The 27,774-nt window shown below is 52.3% G+C and overlaps 2 protein-coding genes across 2 annotated transcripts in view; one reads left to right on the top strand and one right to left on the bottom strand.

The window, feature by feature from the left end:
- NEURL1 (neuralized E3 ubiquitin protein ligase 1) overlaps positions 1-5,221 on the bottom strand; it is a 71,342-nt gene extending 66,121 nt beyond the window's left edge. The window contains exon 1 of the mRNA XM_084903863.1: positions 4,511-5,221. Coding sequence (XP_084759989.1) covers positions 4,511-4,595 — 85 coding nt within the window. The 5' untranslated portion in view covers positions 4,596-5,221. The remainder of the gene's footprint in view (positions 1-4,510) is intronic.
- Positions 5,222-20,776: 15,555 nt separating this feature from the next.
- Positions 20,777-25,314, top strand: CALHM3 (calcium homeostasis modulator 3; the record flags this gene model as incomplete). The annotated part of the gene is made up of 3 exons (XM_084904128.1): positions 20,777-21,068; positions 23,133-23,388; positions 24,823-25,314. Exons 1-3 carry the CDS (start codon positions 20,782-20,784, stop codon positions 25,312-25,314), a joined length of 1,035 nt encoding a protein of 344 aa, XP_084760254.1. The 5' UTR covers positions 20,777-20,781.
- Between the last annotated feature and the right edge of the window lie 2,460 nt (positions 25,315-27,774).

Below are 27,774 nucleotides of genomic sequence, written 5' to 3'. Positions count from 1 at the left end.
GCTCTGGAAACAACAGGTGTCTTGCTGGTGCCACACCCAGCCAGAGCTGGAAAGAGACAGTCTCCCTGTGGCTGTTACAACCAGCAGCTTTGTGAAAAAACCCCATTTTCAAAAAATGGGGTTTCAAAAAACCCCAGCTTTGAAGAGTTGGAAGGTATATATACCCTACAAAAAGGATCGAAAACAGGTGTGCAAACCAAGACTCCTACACTCATCTCCATAGCAGCAAAATTCACAATAACCAAAAGGTAAAAACAACTCCAACGGCTGCCGGTGAGCAAGTGGACAAACAAAAGGTGGCATAGCTACACAATTGAACGCCCTTCGGCCACAAAAAAAAAAAAAAAGACAGATCCGCCTTACGACAGAGATAAACCTTGGAAACATTATGCTAAGTGAAAGAAGCCAGACACAAAAGGACAAATACAGTATGATTCCATTTATTTGAAATGTCCAGAATTGGCGAATCCACAGAGACAGAGAGCGGTTGCCAGGGATACCGGGGAGGGGATAGGGGAGAATGACGGCTTATTGGGTCCGTGCTTTCCTTTTGGGGTGATAACAATGTTCTGGCACTGGACAGAGGTAGCGGTTGCTCAACACTGCGAATGTCCTAAATGCCATGGAATTCTACACGTTACCGTGTTAAAATGGTGAGTTTTCTGTTACGTGAGTTTCTACCATAATAAAAGAAAAAGATGGGAGGTGGCTCATCCCTCCCCATTTAAGGGGGACCCCTGGGACTGAGGAGCCCTTCTGGTTACCACTTCCCCAACACTGAGCACCAAGCAGGCAGGCATCCGGAAAGTGCTGGGGAAGGAGAAAGACTTCTATTCTCTGTATTTGTCTCCATGAAGCATGAACCCCCTACCCAGTCACCCTATGCCCATCACTGAGAATACATGCAAACAAGTGCTCATTTCCACCTCCAAGCCTTTGCTGTATGTCCCTTCCCCTACCCCTTCACACACCCTAGGACTCCCACTGCACTCCTTGCCATCTCCCCAACTTCTGCAGTCCCCTCCATGTCCGTCCTGACCTCCCATCTCTGACCTCTGCCCACACGCATCTGCCATTTCAACAGTCCACCCAGCACTTGATCACATTCTCCGCTCAGCCCTGCCTTTTCAAGATCTCCAGCCTGTGAATGAATGAATGCACAGGGATCTCAGGAGCACTCACCTCTGAGCCAGACACAGAGCAGTGCCTCGTAATTGTTGGTCCTAAGCCCAGAGCTCTACCCTGGACCTCTCTCCTGGACACTCCTACGCCAGCACCATTCAGTTCCCAGTGGGGGACAGCCAGAAGTAGAATGAGGTCAGTGTGCCTCCAGGAAGAAGACCAAAATCTACCACCCACCAGGTAATGACTAACGAGCCTTGTTTCATGTCAGCCTAACAAGCCAGACCAGGGAGTCCCAGGATCCCTATCACACCAGGCCCCTTGCCGCTATTCTCATTAAAACACTGAGAAATCAATAGAGATTGCAATTACAGGAGAGAGAAAAATCAAGAGTCCCCTGCCCCCAGAAAATTTCTGGATGGACACGGCTAAGAAGTAGAGCTGAAGTCTGGGTGAATACTAAAGGAATTCCAGCAGAATTCTGGGTGATGGTCTTAGCATTGAAACCAGTGTCAAAGTCAACAACATATAAGTGGAATGGGACTCTAGATGACCATTGAGATAACAGAGAAGACACCTAGGTCGATGCTGATACAGTCAGAAGGGACTTTGGAGTGACCACTAACGCAGTCACAGAGTGGGGCTGAGGGCTCTTCTGGGGTGGAGAGAAGTCAGGCTGGGAAGGAGGGTGAGTAAGCCCTGAATGAAGGATGGAGTGCATGCTCCAATCCTTCACCTCAGGCTTAGAAGCAGCAGAATAAAAATCTCATGACCACCTCCAGCAGGTGTGTGGGTGGGGCTGGGGGAGGGGAAATGGGAGCGTGGATTCCAGTAGATCAAGCCTGAAGGGAGCTGGGCAAGGAGGGGGAGACTGCCGGAAAAGAATTTCTCCACCATTTACTCCCATGGAAGAACGATCCCTGCAAACCGAGGAGGCAGCAGCAGGAGGTTTTTCTAAGCCAGAGAAGTGGGAAGTCGGTCAGAGGAGTAAGTTAAGCTGGGATCCGGGAGGTGAGAGGGCCTCAGACCCTCTCCTGGCCACTCCCTCCCTTGCCAAGACCTGGCCACAAAGACCTCACATCCCCACAATCCCAAACTTTAGGTAAAAGAGGTGCAGTGTTGAAGCCTTCTCTAGGCTTCCCTACAGTCAAGGATGGAGCAGGACCTTTTGGGGGACATGTTGTGAGCATTAAAGCATGGAGCCAGTTCACTGGACCCCAGCTAACTCCTGCCCTTGAAGGACTTAGCCTGGCTTTGCCACCTTCTCTTGACTGACCCACCATGTAACTGGGCAAATCACTATCCTTTTCCATCCATTCTTCTCCCTTGTCACTGCACTGGATGGATGATGGCCACAGCTTCCGCCATCATGAGGAATTTGTGTCAAATGCTCAGAAACAATCTTTATGCATGCTCATACTTGCAGCTTATTTCTGATTATTTAAAAATCATGCTGATTTCAGGAATGAGCAAACTATTAATGAAAGAAAATATTTTATATGATCCCATTACCTAGAGAAAACCATTGTTAACCCTTGGAAACATTCTTTCTATGGCTGGTATGTTGGCATTCATATATATATATAGTAACAAAGCTGGGATCTTACAGACCAAACAACCTGCCTTTTCAACTGTCATGCCGCTGTGAGCATTTCCCCAGATTATAAATTATTCTTCAAAAATGCAGTTTTAAAGACTGCCTAAGACTCTGCCAAGAGGATAGACCACGATCACAGGGCTGTTAGGTTGTTCCCCTGATATAAATAACACTGCCACGAACATCCCAGCCCGGTGCATGAACACCTGCCCGCATCTCCATTTCCTTAGGATCAGTTCCCCTAGGCGGAATCACTAGGCCAACGAATGTGACATTTTAAAAGATGTTGACATTGTACCACCATATGCATTTCCAGAAAGACACAACAAACCCGTTGCTTTAACCCGAGCCGAGTGAGAGCTGAAGTTCTGAAAGGGTTGGAGTTAGAAAGCAGGACAGTTGTCCTGTCTCTCCTCCTCTCCCCTAGTCTTGAAGGTTAACTGTCCAGCAAGAAGAAGAAGAAGGAGAAGGAGAAGGAGAAGGAGAAGGAGAAGGAGAAGGAGAAGGAGAAGGAGAAGGAGAAGGAGAAGGAGAAGGAGAAGGAGAAGGAGAAGGAGAAGGAGAAGGAGAAGGAGAAGGAGAAGGAGAAGAAGAAGAACAAGAAGAAGAAGAAGGAGAAGAAGAAGAAGAAGAAGAAGAAAGAATTCCAAGTCAGAAGACAGATGTCTGCAGCCCAGCTCTGCCTCTCCCTGGTTGGGGAACCTTAAATAAACATCGGTTCACCTCGCCTCCACTCTAAAATGGGTCTGATTGGTGCTGCTCATGCCCCAGAGCAGTTTCCTAGCTCCCAGGAAAGTTCTCCGCAAACAGCCATGCTTTTTGTCAAAGGGCATTATTCTTATCCTTCTCCTCACCTGGGGGACTGGAGAAATGGTTGTTCTTTGCGAAAGCCCAAGGGCGTCCCTTCCCGGTTCTCTTAGTCATCAGAATGCCCAGAACAGGCGCTGGCCAGTTCTGAGAGTAAGAAAGCTTCCTGAAGGGAATCCGTGGGGTTGGAGGGCCCAGAGGTCAGAGACAGCCCTGGACGCTGCAGGGCCGAGAACTGGGCCAGGGTCTCCCTGAGAGTGGGTCCAGGACTCAGACGGCAAAGACTTTCCTGGTACACGTTCCTCTGCCTCAAAGACCCCAGCCCCTCCTTTCTATGGTTCCAACTGAACCGCTGGCCTTTGGGGGAACCAGAAACCAAGCTGATTCCGTGGATGCAAAAAAAAAGTCAACAACTGCAGAGGACCCCGGAGGAGGCCAGCAGCTCTGGCTTTTTCTTCCAGGCTGCCATAAATCAGTCCCTGGGTCTTTAAGACCCTCCGATTGGAAATGCAACTAGTGCTTCCAGCGTGTCCTCTCCAGCTCAGGGCAAATATGAAAACGGAGACTCTGATGCCTCTCCCTTGAGAAGCACAGCTGACCACAGCCTGAGCATCCTGCCACCCTGACCTACCCACCCGCCAATGCCCTTCCTCGGCTGGGTATGCCTCAGCCGGTATGCTCACCCAGCACCTGGCCTGAGGGGACTCGGTGGCATTCCCAGCACTGGCAGGGAGAACTGCGCAGACCCCGCGGAACGGAGTTTCCACCATCACCATCACCTCCGGGGTTTCCCCCATCACCACAGGCCGCCCCCCACCCCTAAACCCACCTCCACGGCCAAAGAGATGAGCATGTCCTGTCTCCAAAGATGCACAACAGGTGGCACCTGCCCGTCCGCCCTCACTACACATCTCCCTCTCTCCCTGCCCCTCCACCTGCGCCCCGGTCCTCCAGCTGCGCCCGGCCCGGCCGAGCCTTCCTTACCTTTGAGGTTTTGGGGGTGGCCCCGCGGCGGCCGGCTCGGGTTTCCTCGGGGCAGAGAGGGGAGACTGGAGAAGTTGTTACCCATGGCATCCGGCCCCGGGGGGTTGTGCGCTCGCGGGGGCCAGGCGAGTCCGGGCAGGAGCGGAGGAGGCGCGGCGAGAGGGTGCGCGCGGGCGCGGGCGCGCGCCGCCGGGGGAGGGCCCTGGGGAGGCTGCGGCCGGGGGCCGGCGGGAGGCTCCTCGCCTCCCGGGCTCGGGGCTCCGCGGGCCTCGGCGGGTCCAGCCCGCCGCGGGGGTCCTCGCGCGAGCCGGCTACCTGCCTGCCATCGCCTGCGGCGGGGGCGGGGGCCGCGGGCAGGCCCCGGGGTCGGGGCCCGCGGCAACCGCGGCTCCCCCCTTCCTCTGGCTCGCGTTTGGGCTCGGGCTGGCGGTGGGCGGCGCAGCGGCTCCCGCGCGCTCCCCCGGGGCCATAGAGTCAGGAGGGCTCCCGGCGCGGAAGCTCAGGGGCTCGGCCTGCCCGGCGGCTCGGCGGCGGCGGCTGGGCGGCGGGCTCGGTCCCCGCCCGCGGGGACGGCCGCTGCGGTGCGGTGCGGTGCGTGGCGCCCTGCCGCCGGGCGGTGTGCATGGAGCGGGGCTCCGTGGGGCGCGGAGGCTGCTGGGCGCTCCCGCGGCGGTGGGTCTCCTCCTCCGGCCGCCGCCGCCCCCGCCCCGCGCCCCCCGCCGTCGCCAGGATCCCCCGCTCCGGTTGCTATGGTGACAGCTGCGCTGCTGAATGAGCGTCTTAGTGACACGCGCGCGCGCCCGCGCAGCCAGCGGTGGCTCCAGGGCGCGCCGCTTCCCGGCTGCCCGGAGCTCTTCTTTGGGGGAGTGAGTGGGGTGCCGGGCCCGGATGGGGTAAGATATGGGGCAGAGGTGGGGCTCCAGGGCTGGGCTTAGCCCTCGCAGGGACAGTGGAACGCGGTCTTGAAAAGGAGAACCGGTACAGCAAGAACATTGAGCTCCCGGGTGCCAGGCGCAGTGAGAAAGCTCTAATGTACCATTTCCCCTCACCAGGTACAGGCCCGGGCACCTAGGGAACGATCAAGAAAAATATTTTTTTAATGATTGAATGGATGGTTGAGTAAATGAAGTGAGATTAGGAACCCCGGCATCTGACCCTCCACTCTCAGTCACATCTGAAGGGGCAAGGGCTCAGAACGAGGACCCCAGGCTGTCCAGCTACTGGGCACAGTGTTGGGGGCCTTTGGGTGAATACAGACCAGACCCAGGAGACTAGGTTGCAGGCCAAGCTGGGGAAACAGATAGCAGGGACAAATTATCAGAGAACCACCTCTGAACTAAGTGGTCCTCTCAGCCATAAGAGGTTGGGGGAGAGGGGCCTCTGTGGCCTGAAGCAGTCCCGGGAGGCTTTCTGGAGGAGGGGGCTTCAGCACGTCTCCTGTTCATGTGACTCTTCCATCCTGTGACTCAACACCGCTCCCGGGAGGCCTGCAGGAAGGGAAGAGGGAGTCATTCTCCTCCTACCTGTGTCTGGGACATCTCCCTCTCCCAATCCATCAGGGGCAGATGAGCCAAGCTCTCCCCCCCTGCCCCCATCCCAGTCCACCCCAGAGAGACTCTGCTTCCCTGCTCCCCTAGGTCACCTCTAGCCCTGATGAAGACATGGGCTGGCAACAGGCATCAAGTCTCCATGCGATGGCTCCTCGTTATTCAGGCACAGCCCCTGACCTTCCCCAGCTAAAGAACCCCGCCACTCCCCGTCACTTCCCATACTGCTCTTCGGCTTCATTTTTCTAGAATTAGTTTGAAAGCAGCCTTTCCCCCTTGTTTATGTTCTTCCTCCCGCGCTAGAACATAAGCTCTGTGAGGCGAGAGAGAGAGCAGGTCAACTCCATTCCCCATGCCCTCCCCAGTCCCGAGGAGAGTGCCTGGCACAGGGCAGACTATCAGAAAGTATTGGTGGAATGGATGGATCCCCCTGCTTGCCAGCCCAAGAACTCTGCTAAGATCCCCGGGAGGAAAGCCTGTAAACCGAACGGCCCTTTATTTTCCTCCCCTGCCCTTCACCCCACCCTGTGGCAGGCATCACACCCTTACATGTCTGGAACTCCAGGGGAGCTAGAAATACCCGTGACAGCTGCTTTCTGGGGTCTGGAGGGACAGACAGCCCCCTCCCCCACCTCCAGCCTCTCAGATGCCCAGGATCATGTGCCCAGCCAGCTGCAGAATGGACATGGCAGGTCAGGGGTGCTGTCTTATTTATGGGTGTATCTTCCCGAGACTCACGCCTCACCGATGACTCATGCGTCAGAAATCCTTGGGCCCTGAATAGCAGCACACTCACTCACACCCTTGCACACACACCTCTACACTCTCTTGCACGCTCACTTCAACACAAGCCTGTACACACTCTCACAACGCACTCATGTGCCCCATGAAGTCTGCTGGAATGAGGTCACTGGAGTTGCTGCTGGCATCACAATAAATCTGAAGACTCTGTACAGACAAGACTTGTTCCCTTGGAGTGTGTGTGTGTGTGTGTGTGTGTGTGTGTGTGTGTGAAGTGTGAGGCCCCTGGGAGGAACTGCAGACAGTGGCTGAGGGGAGGCTCAAGCCTTTCCTGGAGTCCCACCCTCCCTTCCGGGAGGAGGAGCTAGATCCTGGGCCAGGGGATGGTGGTGGGTGAGGCCCCCAGGGAAGAGGACAGCAGAGATGTCACAGGCCCACATGGTCTAAACCTGGAGCTACGGGCAAAGCAAGGGAGAGGTGGAGAAGGTCACAGAGAAGTGAGGGCCAGAGATGCGTGTTGCCTGGAGTCCAGAGGCAGCAACAGGCTCTGCAGCTCAGGGCAGCCTGAAACCAGGGGCCCCACAGGAAGGTGAGAGGCATTCGGGTCCGAGGCAGGGAGCTTAAGACAGGGCACTGGGAGTATCAACTGGGCTGGGATTTTTTATTTTTTATTTTATGTTTTTAATGATTTTTTAGAGAGAGGAAGGGAGAGGGATAGAGAGATAGAAACATCGATGAGAGAGAGGAACATCATCAATTGGCTGCCTCCTGTAGGCACCCCTCTGGGGATTAAGCCCACAATCTAGGCATGTGCCCTGACCGGGAATCGAACCGGTGACCTCTTGGTTCCTGGGTGGACATTCAAATGCTGCACCACACCAGCTGGGCCAGGGCTGGGATTAGGATGAGGCAAGGGTGGCACCTCTGGTGTAAGATGTGAGGAGGCCCAGGCCCTCAGGGTCATGCAGGGGCAACCCTGGCCTTCCTCCAGCCTGAGGACGAGTGCCTCTGAAATGCTGCACCCAGGGGCACCCCCCTAGCCTGGCCCTAGCCCTTCCAGGGAGCTATGTACTATGGGAGGGGACACCACTATCAAGTGTCAACTGGGTGCAAGTCTCTGGCCAGGCCAAGTCCTAGAAAAGGTGAGGTAACTGGCTGGTGCCCAGAGAACCCCATAATGGCCCCTCTGAGGGGTCCTGTGCCTCAGAAACCCTTTCCTGGCAGGGGCTGTGGTCAGACCCAACTTAGAAAAGCAAATAACCCAGCACTCTTCTTCTCCCCCTCATCTTCCACCACACACACACACACACACACACACACACACACGCACTGGGCAGAAGCCCAGAGACCTTCAAGCCATCCACCAAGGTGGCTGCCAGCAGGCAGGGAAGTGGCCTTCGTGGCTCTGAGGGCCTTTCCCAGCCTCGTGCTGGAAGGGAGGAGGGGAAAAGGACCTGCCAGGGAGGCAGGGGCTGGATGAAGTCACCCTTTTGCTGGCTTCAATGGAAACTATTAATACCCATAAGGTGGTGCTCCAGTACCTGTCACCATGGCAACCCCACCTCCCAAGTATTGTGGATTTTGAAGGCGGTGCCTATGGAAGCAGATGGGTGTGAGCGCAACAAGGTGTTTGGGTGTGTTTTCTCGTGTGTCCTGGTGTGTGCATGTGCAAGTGCTCTAAGCACTCACACCAGCGTGCAGGGAGAGAGGACCCAGCAAGGGCCGAGAGAGAACTGACAGGGGCTCCTTCAGCAGCAGCTCCAGACTCCATTTTTTTCTTCTCTCTCCCTTGCTTCTCTCCCTCTGGCTGACTCCATTCTCTCTCTCTCTCTCTCTCTCTCTCTCTCTCTCTCTCTCTCTCTCTCTCTCTCCTTCCCCTCCCCTTTGTCTTTCTGCACTTCTCTCCTCCCTCTCTCCTTTTGTCTTTCTGCCCTTCTGTGCTTCTCTCCACCCTTGTTTGTTTCTGTGTTTCCTGGCTGTCTCTCTCCTCCTTGTTCCTTGCCCTGTATCCTCCAGCTGGTTCACCTCTCTCTTCCTCTTCCTTCTCACTGCCCTCAGCACCCAGATCCATTCAAGTCTTGAAGAGTCTCCATGTTGATATAAAATATTTGACTGACAGTCTCCTTTCTTCCTTCCCAAGCTCCAAGGTGCTAAGCCCAGAACCAGTCACAGAGATGATCCCCCACCAGGCAGGCAAGAGAGGGGTTCATCTAGGCCTCCGGCCTCCCCTAAACTTGAGTTCACCCTAGCCAATAGTATGACCCTTGCCTCCATGTCGAGAAATTAACCTTAAAATAGGAAACAGCTACAACCATCTCTTAGCCACAATGTGGGGTCCCCTGTCGTCCCCAAAACTAACCCATAGCTATCCTGGCATGAGAAAACCTATATGGGGTTGTCCTGCCTGAACTGCAGGGGGTCTCTGGACACATTAACGGGGAGAGTGCCTGACACTCAATATTTATTCAATGACTCAATGAATAAATCAGTACATTAACTTATCAATACAGCCATCCGGTCAGCCAGAGAGCCTTGCTCAAGCCAACCTACCCCGCTAGTTCCTTTCTCAACAGTACCTTTCCCACAAAATTATCCAGATCTGCCCTCTGAGGGATGGAGCCTGTGTACCCATCTTAGCAGGAAATGGGCACCATACTGCCTGGTTGCCAGGTGCGGTGGAATCTGGCATTGCTCATTGCCCCCCATAACCATTTACTGAACACCACCTGCATGCCTGGCGCTCTGTGAGGCCAAGGGTCCTTGCCCATAGGGGAGCCCACCCTGTGCTTTTGTGTACTTCAACCCACTCTCCCACCTCCCATAGCTAGGTTTAGGGCCGAGCACACAGTAGGTCTCAATATTATCAAGATGTCAGTTCTTCCTTGATCTAGAGATTCAGTGCATCCCAACCAAACTCCCAGCAAGCTATTTTGCGGACATCAGCAAATTGACTCTAAGGTGTGTCTGGAGAGGAAAAAGACACAGGATAAGCAACAAATTTGGAGGAGAACAAATTGTAGAGCTGACACTACCCAATTTCAGAAAGTATTATAAAGCTACAATAATTGAGACTATGTGGGATTGGTGGAAGAATAGACAAATATAGATCAATGGAACCGAATAGAACCCACATAAAAGGAGTCAACTGATGACAAAGGAGCAAAGAGAATATAATGGAGCAAGAATATTTTCTTCAACAAATGGTACATGACCAACTAGACATCCACAGACCTAGTTGGCCATGAATCACAGACCTAAAATACAAAACTATAAAACTTGCCCCACCACCATGGCTCAGTGGTTGAGCATCAACCTATGAACCAGGAGGTCACAGTTCAATTCCTGGTCAGGACACATGCCCAGGTTGCCGGCTCAGTCCCCAGTGCGGGATATGCAGAAGGCAGTCGATCAATGATTCTCTCTCATCATTGATGTTTTTATCTATCTATCTATCTATCTATCTATCTATCTCTTCCTTCCTCTTTGAAATCAACTTAAAAAAGAAATCTATAAAACTCCCAGAAAATAACATAGGAGAAAATCTAGATGGTCTTGGTTTAGGTGGTAGCTTTTAAATTTTATTTTTATTTTTATTCTCACCCCCAAGGACATTTTTTCCATTGACTTTAAGAGAGAGAGTATGAGGGAGAGGGGAGGAGGGAGAGAGAGAGAGAGAGAGAAAGAGAGAGAGAGGGGGGGGGGAGAAAGAGAAAGATTGACATCATAGGAACACATCGATAGGTTTGCCTCCTGCACACAACAACCAAGATATGTGCCCTTGACTGGGAATTGAACCCGGGACCCTTTGTTCCTCGGGCTGACACTGTAACCACTGACCCAAACAGACCAGGCTGGTGGTGATAGATAAGAAGCTTGTGATATAGGTACTATTATTGCTACTGTCACTTTACTATTATTATCATCATCTCCATTTTACAAATGAAAATCCTGAGACTTAAGGAAACCAAGACACTGCCTTGGAGCTGATAAGTAAAACATTGAGGTACAAGCCTAAGATGGTCTGGACCAAACCCCTGCGATGTTGTACCCACCCCAGAATGAGAGTCCTTCAAGTGCCCAGGCTGAGGAGGACACCGGGGGCAGGCAAGGTGCCCTCCCTGAGTTCCTGAGCCAGCCCCGTAGGACTCCCGGACGCTTTGGCTCAGCTCTCTGGAAATTCGCCAGGGTGCACACGGCTACTAATGAACACGAACTAGATTTCAAACCACAAAACTGGAATCAAAGAAGAATGCTCAAAGTGCTGGTAATGCCCCAGCACCCCTCCTCTCTCATGGATGTTTTAAGTGACTTCTACTTGGCACAAAAGCCTTTTTAAGAATGTTACAAAGACCAGAGAATCATAAAGGAAACTATGACCAATGTGACCACATAAGAATGTAAAACTGCTTCACGGCAAATAGGAGTCAGGAGGCACATCTCCAAGGAGCCGCGAGCCTTCAGTCACTTCAAATGCCCTTCATCCTAGACCCAGAGCGGGAAACAGACACTTCCCGGCTCCTGCTGGCAGGGTGACATCTCACTTCTCTCCGCCTTTTCCAAGAGAGATCCCAGAGCACCCTCTCCACCGACCTTCACCCAAAGGCGCCTCAGGGGGGGGCCTCTCTTCCCAGTGAGTGTGGCTTGTGGAAAGTTTTCTCTCTACCTTGGTGTGTCCCACAGTCCCTCCCCTCTCTCTCAATTTCTCTCTCCAGCCACCAATAGGGAGCGCTAGAACTCCACTAGAATCCCCGTTGTTTCTGGCAAATTTTGGGCAAGGCCTCGAGTCAATCAAAACACCTTTTAAAATGTTTATAGGTTGCTGAAACTGGTTTGGCTCAGTGCATGGAGCGTGGGTCTGTGGATTGAAGGGTCCCAGGTTCGATTCCAGTCAAGGGCATGTACATTGGTTGTGGGCACATCCCCGGTAGGGGATGTGCAAGAGGCAATTGGTTGATGTTTCTGGCTCTCTATTCCTCTCCCTTTCTCTCTGTAAAAAATCAATAAAATATATATATATATATATATATATATATATATATATATATATATATATATATATTTTAAATGTTTACAGGTTGCTCTTTTCCTCTTTCAAAACGGAAGAGCATTTGGGGGGAATATATCCTTATAGCTTCCATCAGCCACTTCGCTGTAAAGAAAATTTGTCAGTGAGGACATTAGCCCTACTCTTTCGGCACCCAGATGTTATCCTCTGGGCATAGTTGCTTCACGGAGGCCACCTTCTCATGCCACCCACCAGCACAGCACCTGTTCCTCCGCTGATGCCCAGTGAACATCTGTTGCTCCGCGGACAGAGCTTGAGTCTGTGTGGCCAATAACAGAGGTGCTTCCTGGATTGGCCCTCTGAACACTCAGTTACCCTCAGAGCTGGGACTTGCCACGCCCAGCCCAGCGCTCTCCCACACTCACCTCTACATCTACTCCACCACCCAGCGCAATGGTGATGGGCAGTCTCAGAACTCGCACGAGTTAGTGCATGCAGGCCGCTAGGAAAGAAGACCCTGCAGCCATTCTGACTTTGGCATTTATGGAGTAGAAGTGAAATTCAGAAAATGCAGCCAGACAGGAGCTCCTCCTCCCAGAGCAGCTCGCTTGTTTTTGCCCAACATCCAATGTCCTGTGCCAAAATACCAGCCTTCCCCAGCAGGGTCTAGAAACAACATCAGTTGAGTCAGAAAATCCATGTTTATAGTTGTCAGTTCTGTTAAAAAAAAAATATTGCCCTGACCAGTTTGGCTCAATGGAAAGAGCATCGGCCTGCGGACTCAAGGGTCCCAGGTTTGATTCTGAACAAGGGCATGTACCTTGGTTGCAGCCACATCCCTGGTAGGTGGTGTGCAGGAGGCAGCTGATCAATGTTTCTCTCTCATTGATGTTTCTGACTCTCTGTCTTTCTACCTTCCTCTCTATGAAAAATCAATAAAATATATTTTTTAAAAATAAAATAAAAATTGCCCTGGCTCAGTGGATAGGGCTTTAGCCTGTGGACTGGCCAAGGGCACATACATCAGTTGGAGGCTTGACCCCCAGACCCAGTGGGGGCATGTGTGGGAGGCAATCAATCGATGTGTCTCTCTCACATAGATGTTTCTCTCTGACTCTCCCTCCCCCTTCCACTCTCTCTAAAAGTCAATGGGAAAATATCCTCTGTTGAGGATTAACAAAAGAAAACTAATCTTTTTCAAGGGAAAATGATGTAAAACCAGGCTTGTCTTTTCTGAGAAAGGAGTTAGAAATGTAATGTGAACCAAGAAAATTGTTCCACATTCCTTAAAACCTGAGGGTTGAAGACCAAAACTTTAAGTGTAGAAGGATGTTCAGGATTGAATTTGTCATTTTATTTTGTGTAAGTCATAATATTTTAACCTTCTTTTAATATTTTGATCTTAAATATCTACTTAAATATAGAAATGTGTGTTTTATAAATCATAAATCCACTGCCCAGATAACCTTTGTTGATCTTTTTTTTTTAATCCTTACCAAGAGTGAAGTGAAAGAAAGGTAGAAGGGGAAGCAGGGGGTGGGGGGAGGGGGGGAGACAGACAGACATGGGCCCAGGGGCCAGGGATCAAACCTGCAACTGAGATACATGACCTTGACCAGGAATCGAACTCTTTGGTCACAGACTGTGGCCTGTAGCCTGTGGCCTTTGTTGATCTTTTAAAAGTAAAATTCAGCCCAGCTGGTGTGGCTCGGTGGTTGAGTGTAGACCCATGAACCAGGAGGTCACATTTAGTGCCCAGGTTGCAGGCTCAATCCCCAGTAGGGAGCAGCCAATTGATGATTCTCTCTCATCATTGATGTTTCTCTCTCTCCCTCTCCTTTTCACTCTATAAAATCAATTTAAAAAAATATATATTAAAAAATAAAAATAAAAAAAATATTAAAAGTAAAATTTATATGTACACATTGTTTAAAAAGTCAAACAACACAAAAAGATAGAAAATGGGGGGGGGGGGAAACAGCCCCTCTCTCCAACTACCTACTGGCAGTAACTGTCCACATTTCTTGTCTGTCCTACAAGCAAAAAGTATATGCATAACACTAAAATGTTTACATAGTTATGTGTGCTTTCTTAATGTACCAGAATCTAGAGGTTTTCTCATATGAACACATAGATTTGCTCATTCTAGTGGCTGGATAGACCTCATTTATGGCAGTGCCACAGTGTATTTAAATAGTCCCCTGTTGATGAAATGTAGGTTGTTTTCCAGTCTCTTGCCATTAAAACAAAGCTATAATGAGCATCCTTATTAATTTATTTCAGCTACTTCTGCATATCTACCCATAGGGCCAATTTAGAGCTATATAATTGTTAGCTCAAAGGACATGTGCATTTAAATTTTTGTTTTATAATTTTTTTTAAATATATTTTATTGATTTTGTACAGAGGGGAAGGGAGAGAGATAGCAAGTTAGAAACATCGATGAAAGAGAGTCATCTATCAGCTGCCTCTTGCACACTCCCTACTGGGGATGTGCCTGCAACCAAGGTACATGCCCTTGACTGGAATCGAACCCGGGACCCTTCAGTCCCCAGGCCGACGTTCTATCCACTGAGCCAAACCGGTTTCGGCTAAATTTTTGTTTTAAATATATTGTCAAGTTGTCCTAGAAAAATCCTGCAAATTTGTACATTTACCATCAGTGAATAAAAGTGGCTATTTCCCTAAGCCCTCATTGACGCTGGGTATTATCGATCTTTTATTTTTATTTTTTAATGTTGTTAAAGAATAGGTTATTGATTTTTAGAGAGAGAGAGGAAGGGAAAGGGAGAGCAAAACATCAATGTGAGGGCACAATATGGATCTGCTGTCTCCTCCATGCCCGCTGCTGGGGACCGAGACCACAACCCCCTGCACATGCCCTTGCCTGGGAATCAAACCAGCAACCTTTTGGTGCAGGAGATGATGCTCAACCAACTGAGCCACACCAACTAGGGTCCATCTTTTCATTTCCAACAACGTGGTGTTTAAAGAGGCACCTGGCTATTTAGATCCTATTGGATTATGAATGAACAGTGGAATCTTCGCAGGATTTGGCGCCAGTGTCTTTCTTTTCTGTAAATAGCCTGTTGACATCCTTTGACCATTTTTCTCTAGGATCATTCCTTTCTATTGATTTGCTCCCTGTACAAATTAAGGAAAATAGGCCTTTGTGTGGCATGTGGGTGGCAATACCTTTTTCCAGTTTGTTATCTTTATTTATTGGCATTTGGACAACAGAAGCTGGGCCCTACTTAACCGACCTTCACCTTCATAGCTACTGAGTTGTGTGCTCTGTTCACAAAGGCCTTCCGTGTCTTCTGACTATGAATAAATTCACTTACATTTTCTTGTAGAATTTTCATGATTTTAATTTTCATGTTCAAGTCTTTGAGCCATTTGGAATTCATTTGGGTACAAAGAATAAGGTAGAGATTCTGTTTAAGATTTCTCTAAATGGTTAGCCAGCTGTTCCAATGCATTTGTTAGATAGCCTCCCTTTTCCCAGTCCTTTAGGGGCCACATGGCGCTATATGAGGCCATATGGTGTGGGGGCGGGGGTGGGCGGGGGATATCTGGCCCTTGGGCCATATAAAGCTCAAAATCATTTGGTCTGGCCCTGTCAAGACGTTAGGGATGAGTTAATTAAATGTTTGACCAAATATAGCAGACTAATTTTTTAAAATATATATTTTTTTTATTTCAGAGATGAAGGGGGAGAGAGATAGATAGAAACATCAATGAACCTTAACTGGTTTGGCTCAGTGGATAGAGCATCGGCCTGCAGACTGAAGGGTCCCAGGTTCGATCCCGGTCAAGGGCATGTACCTTGGTTGCAGGCACATCCCCAGTTAGGGGTGTACAGGAGGCAGCTGATGTATGTTTCTCTCTCATCACCGATGTTTCTAATTCTCTCTCCCTCTCCTTTCCTCTCTGTAAAAATCAATAAAATATATTTTTTTAATAAAAAAAGAAACATCAATGATGAGAATCACTGATCAGTTGCTTTCAGCATGCCCCACACTAGGAATTGAGCCTGCAACCCGGGCATGTGCCCTGACCGGGAATGGAACTGTAAACCCCTTGGTTCATAGGTCGACACTCAACCACTAAGCCACGCCAGCTGAGCCAGCAGGCTGATTTTTAAATTGATAACTTTGTTCGGTCTGCAAATAATGTTATAAATATCCAAATGGCCCTCGGCAGAACAAAGGATCCCCACTCCTGCTCTGTATAGTCACCAGAGTGGACTCCGCACTGCTTTCCCCCAGGTCTGCCAGAGACAATGAGCAAGGCCTGTCACACAGACCCTGCAGAGGCTTCTGTCCTGAGGATAAAAGAAAGCCAGGTCTCTCAGAGACAGAGCGAGTTCTACTGCTCTGCTAGACAAGAGGGAACAAAAGCCTCCCAGTCCTGAGAGAGAAGTGAGACACCCATTCAATGTCTTCCTTTTGAAAGCTGGGGGGAGGGGGGGAGACAGAGAGAGAGAGAAAGAGAGAGAAACCTCGGGATAGAGTGTGCTTACTATATAGAAAGAAGAGATTTCTGAAGACACACATTTGTGCACATCCTACACACACACCCCATCAGATACTCTGAGTTTCTCCAGTAGGGGGCACCCAGTCCTAAAGAACCCTCTCAATCACAGGAGCTCTAAGAATGGTACCGCCAATGTCTCTTAAAGGGAAAAAAAAAAATCTAGAAGACCCCCAAGCATGTAGCTACAATACCTCAATTTGAGAAAAAGAAAACAAAGGCTTAGTCTATAAAGATATTCCAATTGCTTGTTAAAACTATTAAAAAGATTTGTCATTATTAAAATAAAATGTGAATTTAAAAATTTCCCCAGAGCCCTGGCTGATGCTGTTTAGTGATGAGAGCATTGCCCTAAACAGCAAAGGGTCTTAGGTTCAATGTGTCTCTCACCTCTCTCTCTCTCTCTCTCTCTCTCTCTCTCTCTCTCTCTCTCTCTCTCCTCTTTCTCTCTTCCTCTCTCCCTCCCTTCCAATAAATGGAAACAATATCCTAGGGTGGTAAATTTTTAAAAATTTCCCCAGAATTAAAAGATTCACACACACACACACACACACACACACACACACACACACACACCAGCCCAAGGACATAGCTGCAGACCCCTGGGATGGGACAGGGGATTGAGAAATTCTGACTTAAGACATTATCATGCAGCAGATCTATGAGGTAACATCTTTCCACACACATGAGTAAAACAGTTTTCTCCGCTTGTTTGTTTGTTTGTGTGTTTGTTTGTTGTTAATTCTCACCCAGGAATATTTTTCCCATTGATTTTTTGAGAGAGTGGAAGGGCTAACCTGGCCAGAGTTCTTCTTTTCTTTCCTCTGTTTCTCCTGGTTCAGCTGGTCCAGGGCTCTAGGCAACAAATTAATCCCCTCCTCTTTTACTTTGTTCCTTAATCCCTTTTATTTTTTCCAGTAAAAATATTTTATGATTTTTATTGGAAATATTTTTAAATTATTATTATAAAAGTAGACAACTTAGAAAATACAGATTTTTTTCATGTGAGGCCACCCCCTCACCCTGAGTATTTAAGTTATGGCCGGCTGCCTTCTTCCCTCTTTGTTTGTGTTTCCAGTTAAGACCTAGCCAGGGCTAGTGCAGTCACGCAGCACACACCCCCTGCGGGCCCCGCTGACCTGGGAGCTCGGTCTCACCTGTCAGAGGTCGGAGCCGTGAACAGCTGGCCTGGGAGAGACCGTGCTCCAGTTTCTTACCGTGTCCTTTTCTGAAGACTCCCCCGAGACTAGAATGGGAGAGAGGCACTCGGCCCTTCCCGCCCAGTTCTCTCCACTCTGCTCTGGCGGCCCTGGGTTTCAGGGTTCCACAGCTTGGCCCGGGGCCAGGACAGTTCCCTTCCTGTCAGCCATCCAGCAGGCGACTGAGGCTGGAAGGCACAGAAGGAGAATCCTGTCTGCCTCCCAGGCCCTGTGCCCACCAGGCTGTGCCCACTCTGCATAGCACCAGCCTCCCCTGAGGAAAGTGGCAGTCAGCAGGGGTGGTTCTGTGCTTTCAATAGGAGCCCCCGAGAATGAATGAGCTTGAAGGATCTCTCCCCAACGGCCCACCCTCTCCTCCACGCAGCCACACCTGCGTGCCTCTGACGGCTCTCCTGTCATCGCTGGCTCCCTCCCCGTGTCCCCTGATGCGGGGAATCCAGTCTTAGGCAAAATACAAAGCAATACAACAGACAGATTTCTCTCTGTTGCTACCCCATCAGAGGTATAAACTGCATAGACCACCATGACAGACTTTGCAGGTCACATTTGGAAAGGTGTGACTTAAACCACAGGCTAAGGGACCTACCCAAATGTGTTTTGCAGGTCCCGGTTGCCCCTCCAACAGCTGGGCGGTCACCCTTCAGAGAAGCTGGAACTGGACACAGTGAGAGGCCTGTGTGACAAGTGTGAAGAGGAGGACAGACACGCCTCCGATAGAAAGTCACACGGGGTGTCCTGAGCTGCCCCTCCCCTGGCCCCCCGGGGGTTCCTTACCGGTGGTTAACGATTCTCCCAAGGAACGCCAGGCAGGCCAGCCAGCAAGTGCCCCTGTGGGCCCTGGAAAAGTCTGGAAGGACACACACCCTTGCAGGAACAGGGAGACTCTCTGGGGATTGCTCTGAAGGAACACTTTCATGTTCCCTATTTTTTAAATGTTTCATAGTGGTGTGTTTGATCAGGAAAATGGGGGTGTTTTCATCTTCTTTTCTTTTTTTTTTTAATATATTCTATTGGTTTTTTACAGAGAGAAAGGGAGAGGAATAGAGATCTAGAAACATCAACAAGAGAGAAACATCAACAAGCTGCCTCCTGCACACCCCCTACTGGGGATGTGCCGGCAACCAATGCACATGCCCTTGACCGGAATGGAACCCGGGACCTTTCAGTCCGCAGGCCGATGCTCTATCCACGGAGCCAAACTGGTTTTGGCAGTATTTCCATTTTCTCAAAGGCGTTTGGGAATATGGAAACAAGGGTAGTCAGTGCGGAGGCAGAGGTCCTGGCGAACTCTGTGGAGGTAACAGCGCGGAGCCGGGCCTCTGCGGAGGGGGAGGATCCAGGATGCTGTCCTCCCTGCTCTGGGGGTTTGGGGAGACGCTGTGCTCGTGACCAGGAGGACCCAGGGTCTGGGGAAAGGACCACAGTGCGGACACTCACATTTAACTAAGACCAGCGCTTGGATCCAGGAGGCCAGGCTGGATGGGGTGGGGGTTGATGCGGTCAAAAACCCCAATCCCTGAGGTTTTTCTTATCTCAGAGTGGCCCTAGGCTGACAGTAAGGGAGCCAGAGGTTGAAGATTGAGGAAGAGCCTGCAGGGTTGGGGCCTGAACACCTCACCGCCCCAGCCCTACACACATACCCCCCCCCCCCCCATGCTCCAGGCCCAAGGCCCACTGGTCTGTGACCCCAGGGCTCACATCACCACTGCAGATGCCTCCTCTCCCCTCCCCAAGCCAGGCAGCCAATGGGAGGCCTGGGGCCAGTAAGACGGGGATGCTATGGGGTGGGAAGCAGGGGAGGAGAAGGAAAAGGTAAAAAGACAGGAAGAGGTTGTAGCTACACTGAGAAGAGACAGGCAGACAGACAGAGGGACACAGAAAGACTCACAAACACACTGAGGGACACCGCGAGTTAACTGTGCATGAACACACACACACACAGAAAGGTCATTAGAGAGACAAAAAAGGGGACAGAATGAAGGAGAGAGAGAGAGAGACAAAGGGACAGAGAGAGAGAGAGAGGCGAAGAGAAATTAAGGGCAGGACCCACATGCCACTCATCTGCTTCCTAGGACCAGACAGGGCCCATGAGGACAGGCCAGGGGGCGGGCAGGGAGGCCAGAGCTAGAGACAGCATCTGAGGGCCCACATCACAAAGAGCAAGCATCCGCTGTCCCTTGCTATGTGCTTAGCACCACATGGCATGTTGCAGAGGACAAATCAGTCCCCGCACCAGGAGATTCCTAACAGGCCGAGGCGGCCTTTCCTGGGGCCAGGCGGTCGATCGAGGCCCCTACAGGCTGAGCTCGCCAGGGGCGGCTTGGGGACAGGGCTGCATCTGAGCTGCCTCTTGAAGAGCAGGTGGAAGGAAGGGGCGCGGATGTTCAGTGGAGGTGGGAGGACACGTGTGGGTACAGTTAGGAGGGATGCCAAGCCAAGGAGGCTGAGGGAACCTCGGGCACACAGGGGAGAGAGGGAGTGGAAGCTGTGCGTTGGGGAAATATGATCCGGAGAGCAGCAGAATGATGAATGGGAGCGGAGGGCTGCCCCCTGACCCTCCAGCCCCTCTCCTGACGCCCACTGCCTGCCATTCCATTCCAGTAACCCACACCGCCTGCCACACCGACTGCTTCTCACCTCTGTGCTGCTGCCCGTGCGTTCCTCCGCCCGGAAGGCCTTCCCTGCCCACAGCCTTTCATTGGCACGAGCTGAAACACGGCTTAACTTCTCCAGGGTTTTCTCTTCCCGGAAACCTTCAGGCCAGAGGAGGTGTCCCTCCCCGTACAGAAGCCGACATGCACGCTCGCAGGCTCAGCTGAATCGAGTCATGTTTTTGATGAAACCAGGCAACATCATTGGCTCCATCTGCGCCGTGGCCTTCCCACACCCAAAATTTGCCTGGCCTCCTGGGACACCCCGCCAGCTGTCAGCATCCGTGTCCACACCCTGGAGAGAGGAGGGAACGGGCAGGGACGGGTGGGGTGACAGGGCAGGGCACATTTGCCTGGAGGTGCTTTGGTTTGGGCTGGATGGTCACAGAGCGGTGACTCACTTCCCAGAGAGGAGAGAGCGGCTCTGGGACCATCGCTGGACATCGGAGGAGCCTGAGTGAACAGCTGGAGGTTCTAGGAAGAGAAGGATCTCTTGGGGACCGGACGCACCCCCATCCCTGGCCAGGAAGGGGGCTGCAGCCTCGCTGCTTGCACCCACCGGGCGGGAGCCATGGAGAAGTTCCGCATGCTCTTCCAGCACTTCCAGTCCAGCTCCGAGTCGGTGATGAACGGCGTCTGCCTGCTGCTGGCCGTGGTCACCGTCAAGCTGTACTCCTCCTTCGACTTCAACTGCCCCTGCCTGGCGCACTACAACGCCCTCTACGGCCTGGGCCTGCTGCTCACGCCCCCGCTCGTCCTGTTCCTCTGCGGCCTCCTGGCCAACCGGCAGTCCGTGGTGATGGTGGAGGAGTGGCGCCGGCCCGCCGGGCACCGCAGGAAGGACCCGGGCATCATCAGGTGCGAGAGGGGCCCCCGTACCACCCAGAGGCCCGAGGGCATTGTCAGGCCCCGCCCACGCCTGCACAGGCACTGCCAGGGGCACCCCAAACTCTGACCTTCCCCTGTGGTCATTGTCAGGACCCCCCACCTGCATAGGGATTGTCAGGGGCACCCCCAAACTCTACTCTTCCCCCATGGTCATTTGTCAGGCTCCCTACCAACACTGCTAGGTGATCCCCAAACCCCAAACACCCCCATGGGTGTTGGCAGGGCTCCTCACCTGCTGTCCCGCCCCCCCCTGCCCACTAGGCACTCTCACAAGTGCCCCTCCTTTCCCCAAATAAAGCATCATCAGCTCCCGAGACCCATGTGCAGATTCCATTCTGTTCCTGTCATTTGTCACCCTTCTGTGGCCATTGCTAGAGACACACGAATGACACAGAATCCCCCCTAACCCCCCAGGTCACGTCTGTCACACTGGCCATGGACTATACCTCACCACATGTGTGAAGGGCCACCCCCTGACATGCACAGAGGCTATGCAGGCAGTGAGAGGCCAGACTGGCTTAAAGGCTGATCCCTCTCCCATCCACTCCCCAGGGCAGCTCTGCGGTCCTCAGAGCCTCCCTCCTGGTGGGTGCCCTCTGCCAAAACCAGCTGATGGAGTTTAGCAATTTGAATTGCTCCCTGGTCCACACGAAACACCGACTCGGTGCCAAGCTCTGTGTGTGCACGGCCTCTGAATTCTCGCCTCGGCCCCGGGTCTGCTCCTGTCAGGGTCCGTGTTTAAGGATGAGAGACCTGAGGCACAGAGACGTTCAGGGACTTGGCTGAGCTCCCACAGGTAGGAAGAGGCACAGCTCACTCCGCTGCCCTGCGTGTTTTAGACAAAACGTCTGTGTGCTCCAGACCCGTGGGCAGTGGCAGGAGGGGCTTGGTGGGTTTTCGCCCACTCGTGATCTGCTCTCCACCCTGTGCTTTGACATGGACCATTGCCGTGTCCTCAAGGGTATGTAGGCAGTGTCATGAGAAGTCCTCAGTTCCACCTCTGACTACACTGCCCCCGAAGACAATGCTGGAGCCGACCCTGCCTACAGCATATTTATGATTCTTCACTGGCTGGGGCAGGCCACACACACACACACACACACACACACCGCATTCATCATTTTATGTTCATTACAGTGCAAGTTAGAAGCATCTGCATCCTGTGCACACGCAGCCTCTATCTCGTTTTCCTCGGGGGCTCTGTGCTCCCCGTCGTCCAGCCACACAGGGAGGGTCACACACGCTGGGCGTGCCCGTGACCTTTTCCTCTGGGAGCCAGTGATTGCAACTCCACTAGAGGCTCCTGTCCTGGGACAAACACCCCATGCAGGCCGGAGAGGAGCGGAGCAGGTCGGGAGAGACACCCGGACAGGCAGAGAGGGGGCTCCCTGGATGCCAGGGGAGGTGTTGGAGGTGCCACGTCTGGGAGGAACATGGGGCAGGGCTGTCTGAGTTCAGGCTTCCCTCGAAAGCAGGCTCTGGGGAGAATGTGACCATGGATGGGCCACTGGAGTTCCGCCCTACGGGGGACCCTCTAAGAGAGTGTAGTGTGTAGGGCCCACCTCAGACATGGCACACCGAGGGTCTAGGAAGATGGGGTATTTATCCACCATGCCCCATCCCTCTTGGGTTGAAGGAGGATTTGGGGTTTGTGAACTTTCTATCGCTTGCAGCCTAGCCCGCAGGCAGAGCCATGCAAGTGGTTGAGGTGGCTGAGGCGGAGGCCCTCTGGTCTCCACGTGAATAGAAACTATCCACCAGCAGAGTCTGCTACAAGGCTCAGAGCAGGGAGAGCCCCAGCTTCCCAGTGTCGCAGTCCTGGGACTCCCAGGGCCCCCAGACCTCCCTCCTCCTCACCCCCTGCAGCTGGGACCCCTGCAGTGGAAGCTGCAGCCATTCCTTCGATGTAACTATGACTGCTATTCCCCAACCCTCATGGGAAGTCCATCTCTGCATCTCTCCTGCAGCCTTTCTGCTTCAGCTGAATTCCAGCTGCCCTTTGTGACACCCCCCCCCCCCTTCCTCTGCTCCCAGGTACATGTGCTCCTCAGTGCTGCAGCGAGCGCTGGCCGCCCCCCTTCTCTGGATTCTGCTGGCCCTCCTGGATGGGAAGTGCTTCGTGTGTGCCTTCAGCAGCTCCGTGGACCCTGAGAAGTTTCTGGACTTTGCCAACATGACCCCCAGCCAGGTTCAGCTCTTCCTGGCCAAGGTGCCCTGCAAGGAGGACGAGCTGGTGAGGGACAGCCCTGCTCGAAAGGCGGTGTCTCGCTACCTGCGGTGCCTGTCGCAGGTAATCTGGACGGTCCTCTCCCGGGAAGCCTCCCGAATATCCTGCCTGGGTTCCGAGGGATGAGGCGGTACAGATGCCTGCCTGCAGCCCCTCCCTCCTGCTGGAGCTGCTCCAGCCTCAGAGAACGGCCTCTAATGGTGTCTCACTCTTGGCCTCCTGCAGCACTGTTCCCTGTTTGTATCCTGTGCAACTGTTACCAATCCTTCAGGTCTCAGCCTAAACCTCACTGTTCCCTGAGCCTTCGGTTCAGGTTGGGTAAATTCCCATGACTCCCTGCACTTCCCTTACCGCGGCACAGAGCCAGGCATCGCCTCTTAGTTGTTTCCTCCGCCTAAGTGTGTGCTCTGTGAGAGAAAAGACTGGGTCCCCAGTGCCTCCCCCAAAATATAGGATAGATGGACACATAGATAAATCTATGTGAGGATGGATGGAGCACTGAATAAAAAATGAAAGGATGATGGATGGATGGATGGATGGAGTGTAGGAAAGGCAAACTTTACTTCTTCCCATCTTAGGCTTTCAGCTGAGATGCTAACAAAAAAAAAATTCACAAAAGGAAAACCAACAGTTTATTAACGTGTGCAGTGGACACCACACAGGAGAAACCTAAACCAAGGAGTGACTCCAAGAAGTGGCTTAGAATTCTGGCTTTTATAGCATCTTCAGCCAAGAGTAATATCTTTGTAGAGAAATGACAGGACAAAGGAAAGCAGTTTTAGGCTCCCAAGGGCAGAAACTGTGGGAAGGTAAATACGAGAGAGGAAATAACGGAGTTTCTTACTCCTTACCAATCGAGTAAGGTTTTGTTTGCACATTCCTCTGGTGCTGCCTCTGGGCTGATCAGAGTCTGTCTCCAGTAAAAGGAGAATTTATATCTTGCCTTTAGGCAGAAAGGGGGGAGGTAGAAAGAGCTTCTCCTATGTTTGCTGCTTCTTAATTTTCTTCAGTTCAAAATAATTTCATGTCCAAGAGACCTACGTTAGGGTGACATAGTCTGATTTCCAGAAGAAAAGTTGGGAGGATAAATGGTGGGTACTTGAATGGTTGGATAAGCAAATTGGAGGAAGGATGAGAGTATCAGAATATGAATGAATGAGAGAATGGATGGCTGGACAGGAAGATGGATGATGGACAGATGGAAAGATAATTGAGAGGAAATCTGGATAGGAATATAATAGGCATGTAGTCCTATGGGAAGATGGATGACTGGATGGATAGGGGGAGAGATAGCTGGGGAAATGAATGGATGCAGAATGAGATGATATTGAAGGGAGGATGGGTGGAGGTTGTCAGTTGGATGGATGACTAAAGGAGAGATAAATATAACTGAGGAAGGACGGAAGAGATACAGGAAGAGACTGGAACACCTATGCCTGCCACCCCATTCCGCGCTGCGCCCCGCGCACACCCACCCTCCTTGTCCCCGCCCTCTAGGCCATCGGCTGGAGCGTCACCCTGCTGCTGATCGTGGTGGCCTTCCTGGCCCGCTGCCTGCGGCCCTGCTTCGACCAGACGGTCTTCCTGCAGCGCAGGTACTGGAGCAACTATGTGGACCTGGAGCAGAAGCTCTTCGACGAGACGTGCTGTGAGCACGCGCGGGACTTCGCGCACCGCTGCGTGCTGCACTTCTTCGCCAGCATGCAGGGCGAGCTGCGGGCGCGGGGGCTGCGGCGGGGCCCCGCGGGCAGCGGCTCCGAGCCCCTCGAGGTGCCAGAGCCCCCCGAGGGACCGGACGGCGAAGGTGGGAAAGCCCACCTGCGCGCCGTCTCCAGCCGGGAGCAGGTGAACCATCTGCTGAGCGCCTGGTACTCACGCAAGCCGCCCCTGGACCTGGCGGCACCGCCCGGGCTCGGGGGGCGAGGCCTCAGCCACCGCGCGCCCCCGGCGGCGCCGGGGACCAGGCTGTCCCAGCACACGGACGTGTAGCCTAAGGTGACCAGATCGTCCCGCTTTTGGCGGGACAGTCCCGATTTCTAACAATTTTTCCCGCGTCCTGCGGCGTTTTAAAAAAGTCCTGTTTTTTTTTTTTAAAGATTGGCACACTGTAGCCTCCCCTTCCCTGCGCGCACGATCGCCACGGGAAGGGGCCCCGTGCTGACCAGCCTCCGGGTTTCCCAGGCTGTGGGAACCCAAGGCAGGGCCGGTTTGGCTCAGTGGATAGAATGGATAGAGCCTGCGGACTGAAAGGTCCCAGGTTCGATTCCCGTCAAGGGCATGTACCTTGGTTGCGGGCATATCCCCAGTGGGGGGTGTGCAGGAGGCAGCTGATGGATGTTTTTCTCTCATTGATGTTTGTAAGTCTCTATCTCTCTCCCTTCCGCTCAGTAAAAAATCAATAAAATGTATTTTTTAAAAATAGCCGCATCTCTACTACCTCATGGCCTGGCAATTTTTCCGGTTTTGAATGTCAAGAGGGCTGACCCTTCCAGCTCCCAACTTCCCAAATCCCACCAATTCTGTTTCTAGCAGACCAAGGCTGAGCCCCTCCAAGGTGCACCCCATTTTGAGATGCAGCTCCTTTCTCGGCCCAGCTTTTCTGCCCACCTTCAGTTAGCAGACACGTCCTCCCTCACCTTTCCACTCGCCACCTTGCCCCCCACCTGCGGCCTGACACCTGAGCTCAGCCTCTCCTTCCTCAGACATTTTCAGGGCTATCTTACCCACTGCCCTCAGGAAGACGCTGGCACCCTGGTGAGGATTTCCCCTGGTGTGTGGTGCGAGGACCAGATCGGCAAATCAGGGTGGGGGCAGACCTAGACATCTCCATGTAGAACAAAAACATTTTGTAAACTCTGGGACAACTGTGGATGTGGGGTCTGGCTATAGGACACGAAAACCCTTGAAACCCCCGGGTTAGATCTTGCTGGGGGGTGTGAGGGGCGGAGGAACTGCCACTCCATGTCTGCTGGCCCTAACAGGAAGGGTTGGGGAAGATCTAGCCTGTGAGCTCCTCCCTAATGACTCACTCATACCACACACAAACACATACAAACACACACACACACACACACACACACACACACACACACACACTCACATCCCACTATTGCCTTCATTAGCACAAATGGTGCAGACCCATGCTTTTCTAGTCGTCAGGCCTAGGAGTAGTCCAGGATGTCTCCCGAGAGCCCAGCCCCCTCCAGGTCAGGATAGTTTTATCTGCTTTCCTGACCTCTTGCCAAGGGACCTTGTAGGATCAGACAATCCCTGCAGTTCAGCCTCCCAGCACCTACCCTGCTGCGGTCAGGCCATGCAAATATCAGAAATGGCACTGAGGTGGGGCAAGATTTAAGCAAAGTGTTAGCAGGGATTGGGTGAGGAGGGGGTGGGGAAAGCTTGGAGATGGCCCAGTCAGAGCTGGTGAGACCCAGCCTGGGGAAAGGAGGCTCAGGGACCTCACTTTGGGCTGCAAGGATGCAGCATCTGGGCCAGTAAAAAGCCACTGGCTGTCACCAATACTCTTCCCTTCTAATACTTAGCACTTACAGGGCACCGACTGCATAGACGGCCCGGTACTGGGGAGTAAGGAAGAGAGAATACACAGCTGATAAAGCCCGTCACCACGGAGCTTACTGTCTAATGGAGAGGCAGTCAATAATGGGTACAGGAATCAGTATAGTCTGAAGAAAAAGGTGTGATACGATAGAGGCAAGCCTGGTGCCATGGGGATTTAGCAGGTAGAATAATGCTCCAAGCTGGGGGATCAGCTGCATTTGAATGGGTCTTGAAGGATGGGGAGGGTTTGGATAAGTAGAGAGAGACGTGGGGGTCTGGCAGAGCACCTCAAGGGAAGAAACGGCAAGAACAAAGGCAAAGAGTTGGGGAAGGGGCAGCACATGTTGCATGTATTCTTTCAGCAAACATCCATGGGATGCCTGGAGCGTCAGAGAGCAGGACAGACATGGGCCTATCTTCAGGGAGCTTCCAGTCTGGAAGTGAACACACAGCCAGGTGAAGGGGTATGCCGTCCAGCCTGGCTAAAGTGAGGACGTTGGCTGGAGAGCTGAGGCGCCCACCCCACATGAAGTCCACCAAGAGCACTAGGATCGCATTCTTGGGATCCTCTGCCATCGATGGCCCTCAAATGTATCCCCACCCTTTCTAGCCCCCAAAAACAATATGGTTGCAAACCCCAAGTCTTTGCCAATGTCCATCCACACCATCATTTGTTCACGTCCCGTGAGAAAGAGATGCCTGGGGCAGCGTGTGCCGCCTCCCTCGCCTGGGAGAGGGGGACACGGGTGGGAGGTTTCCACCTGCACCTGAAGACCTCCCTCCCAGCAGAGCAGCCATTGGGGTGCCCAAGTTCATTCCCCAAGCCTCCTCGAACTCTGAGTGATGCCCTCCTGCCCCTACCCTGTCCATGGAGCCTCTCCTGCAGGAGAC

The sequence above is a fragment of the Pipistrellus hanaki genome (assembly GCF_964339955.1).
Source record: "Pipistrellus hanaki genome assembly, chromosome: 14".
Taxonomy (NCBI): domain Eukaryota; kingdom Metazoa; phylum Chordata; class Mammalia; order Chiroptera; family Vespertilionidae; genus Pipistrellus; species Pipistrellus hanaki.
The sequence above is the reverse complement of the archived record's forward strand: the minus strand, read 5'-3'. Positions and strand labels throughout refer to the sequence as shown.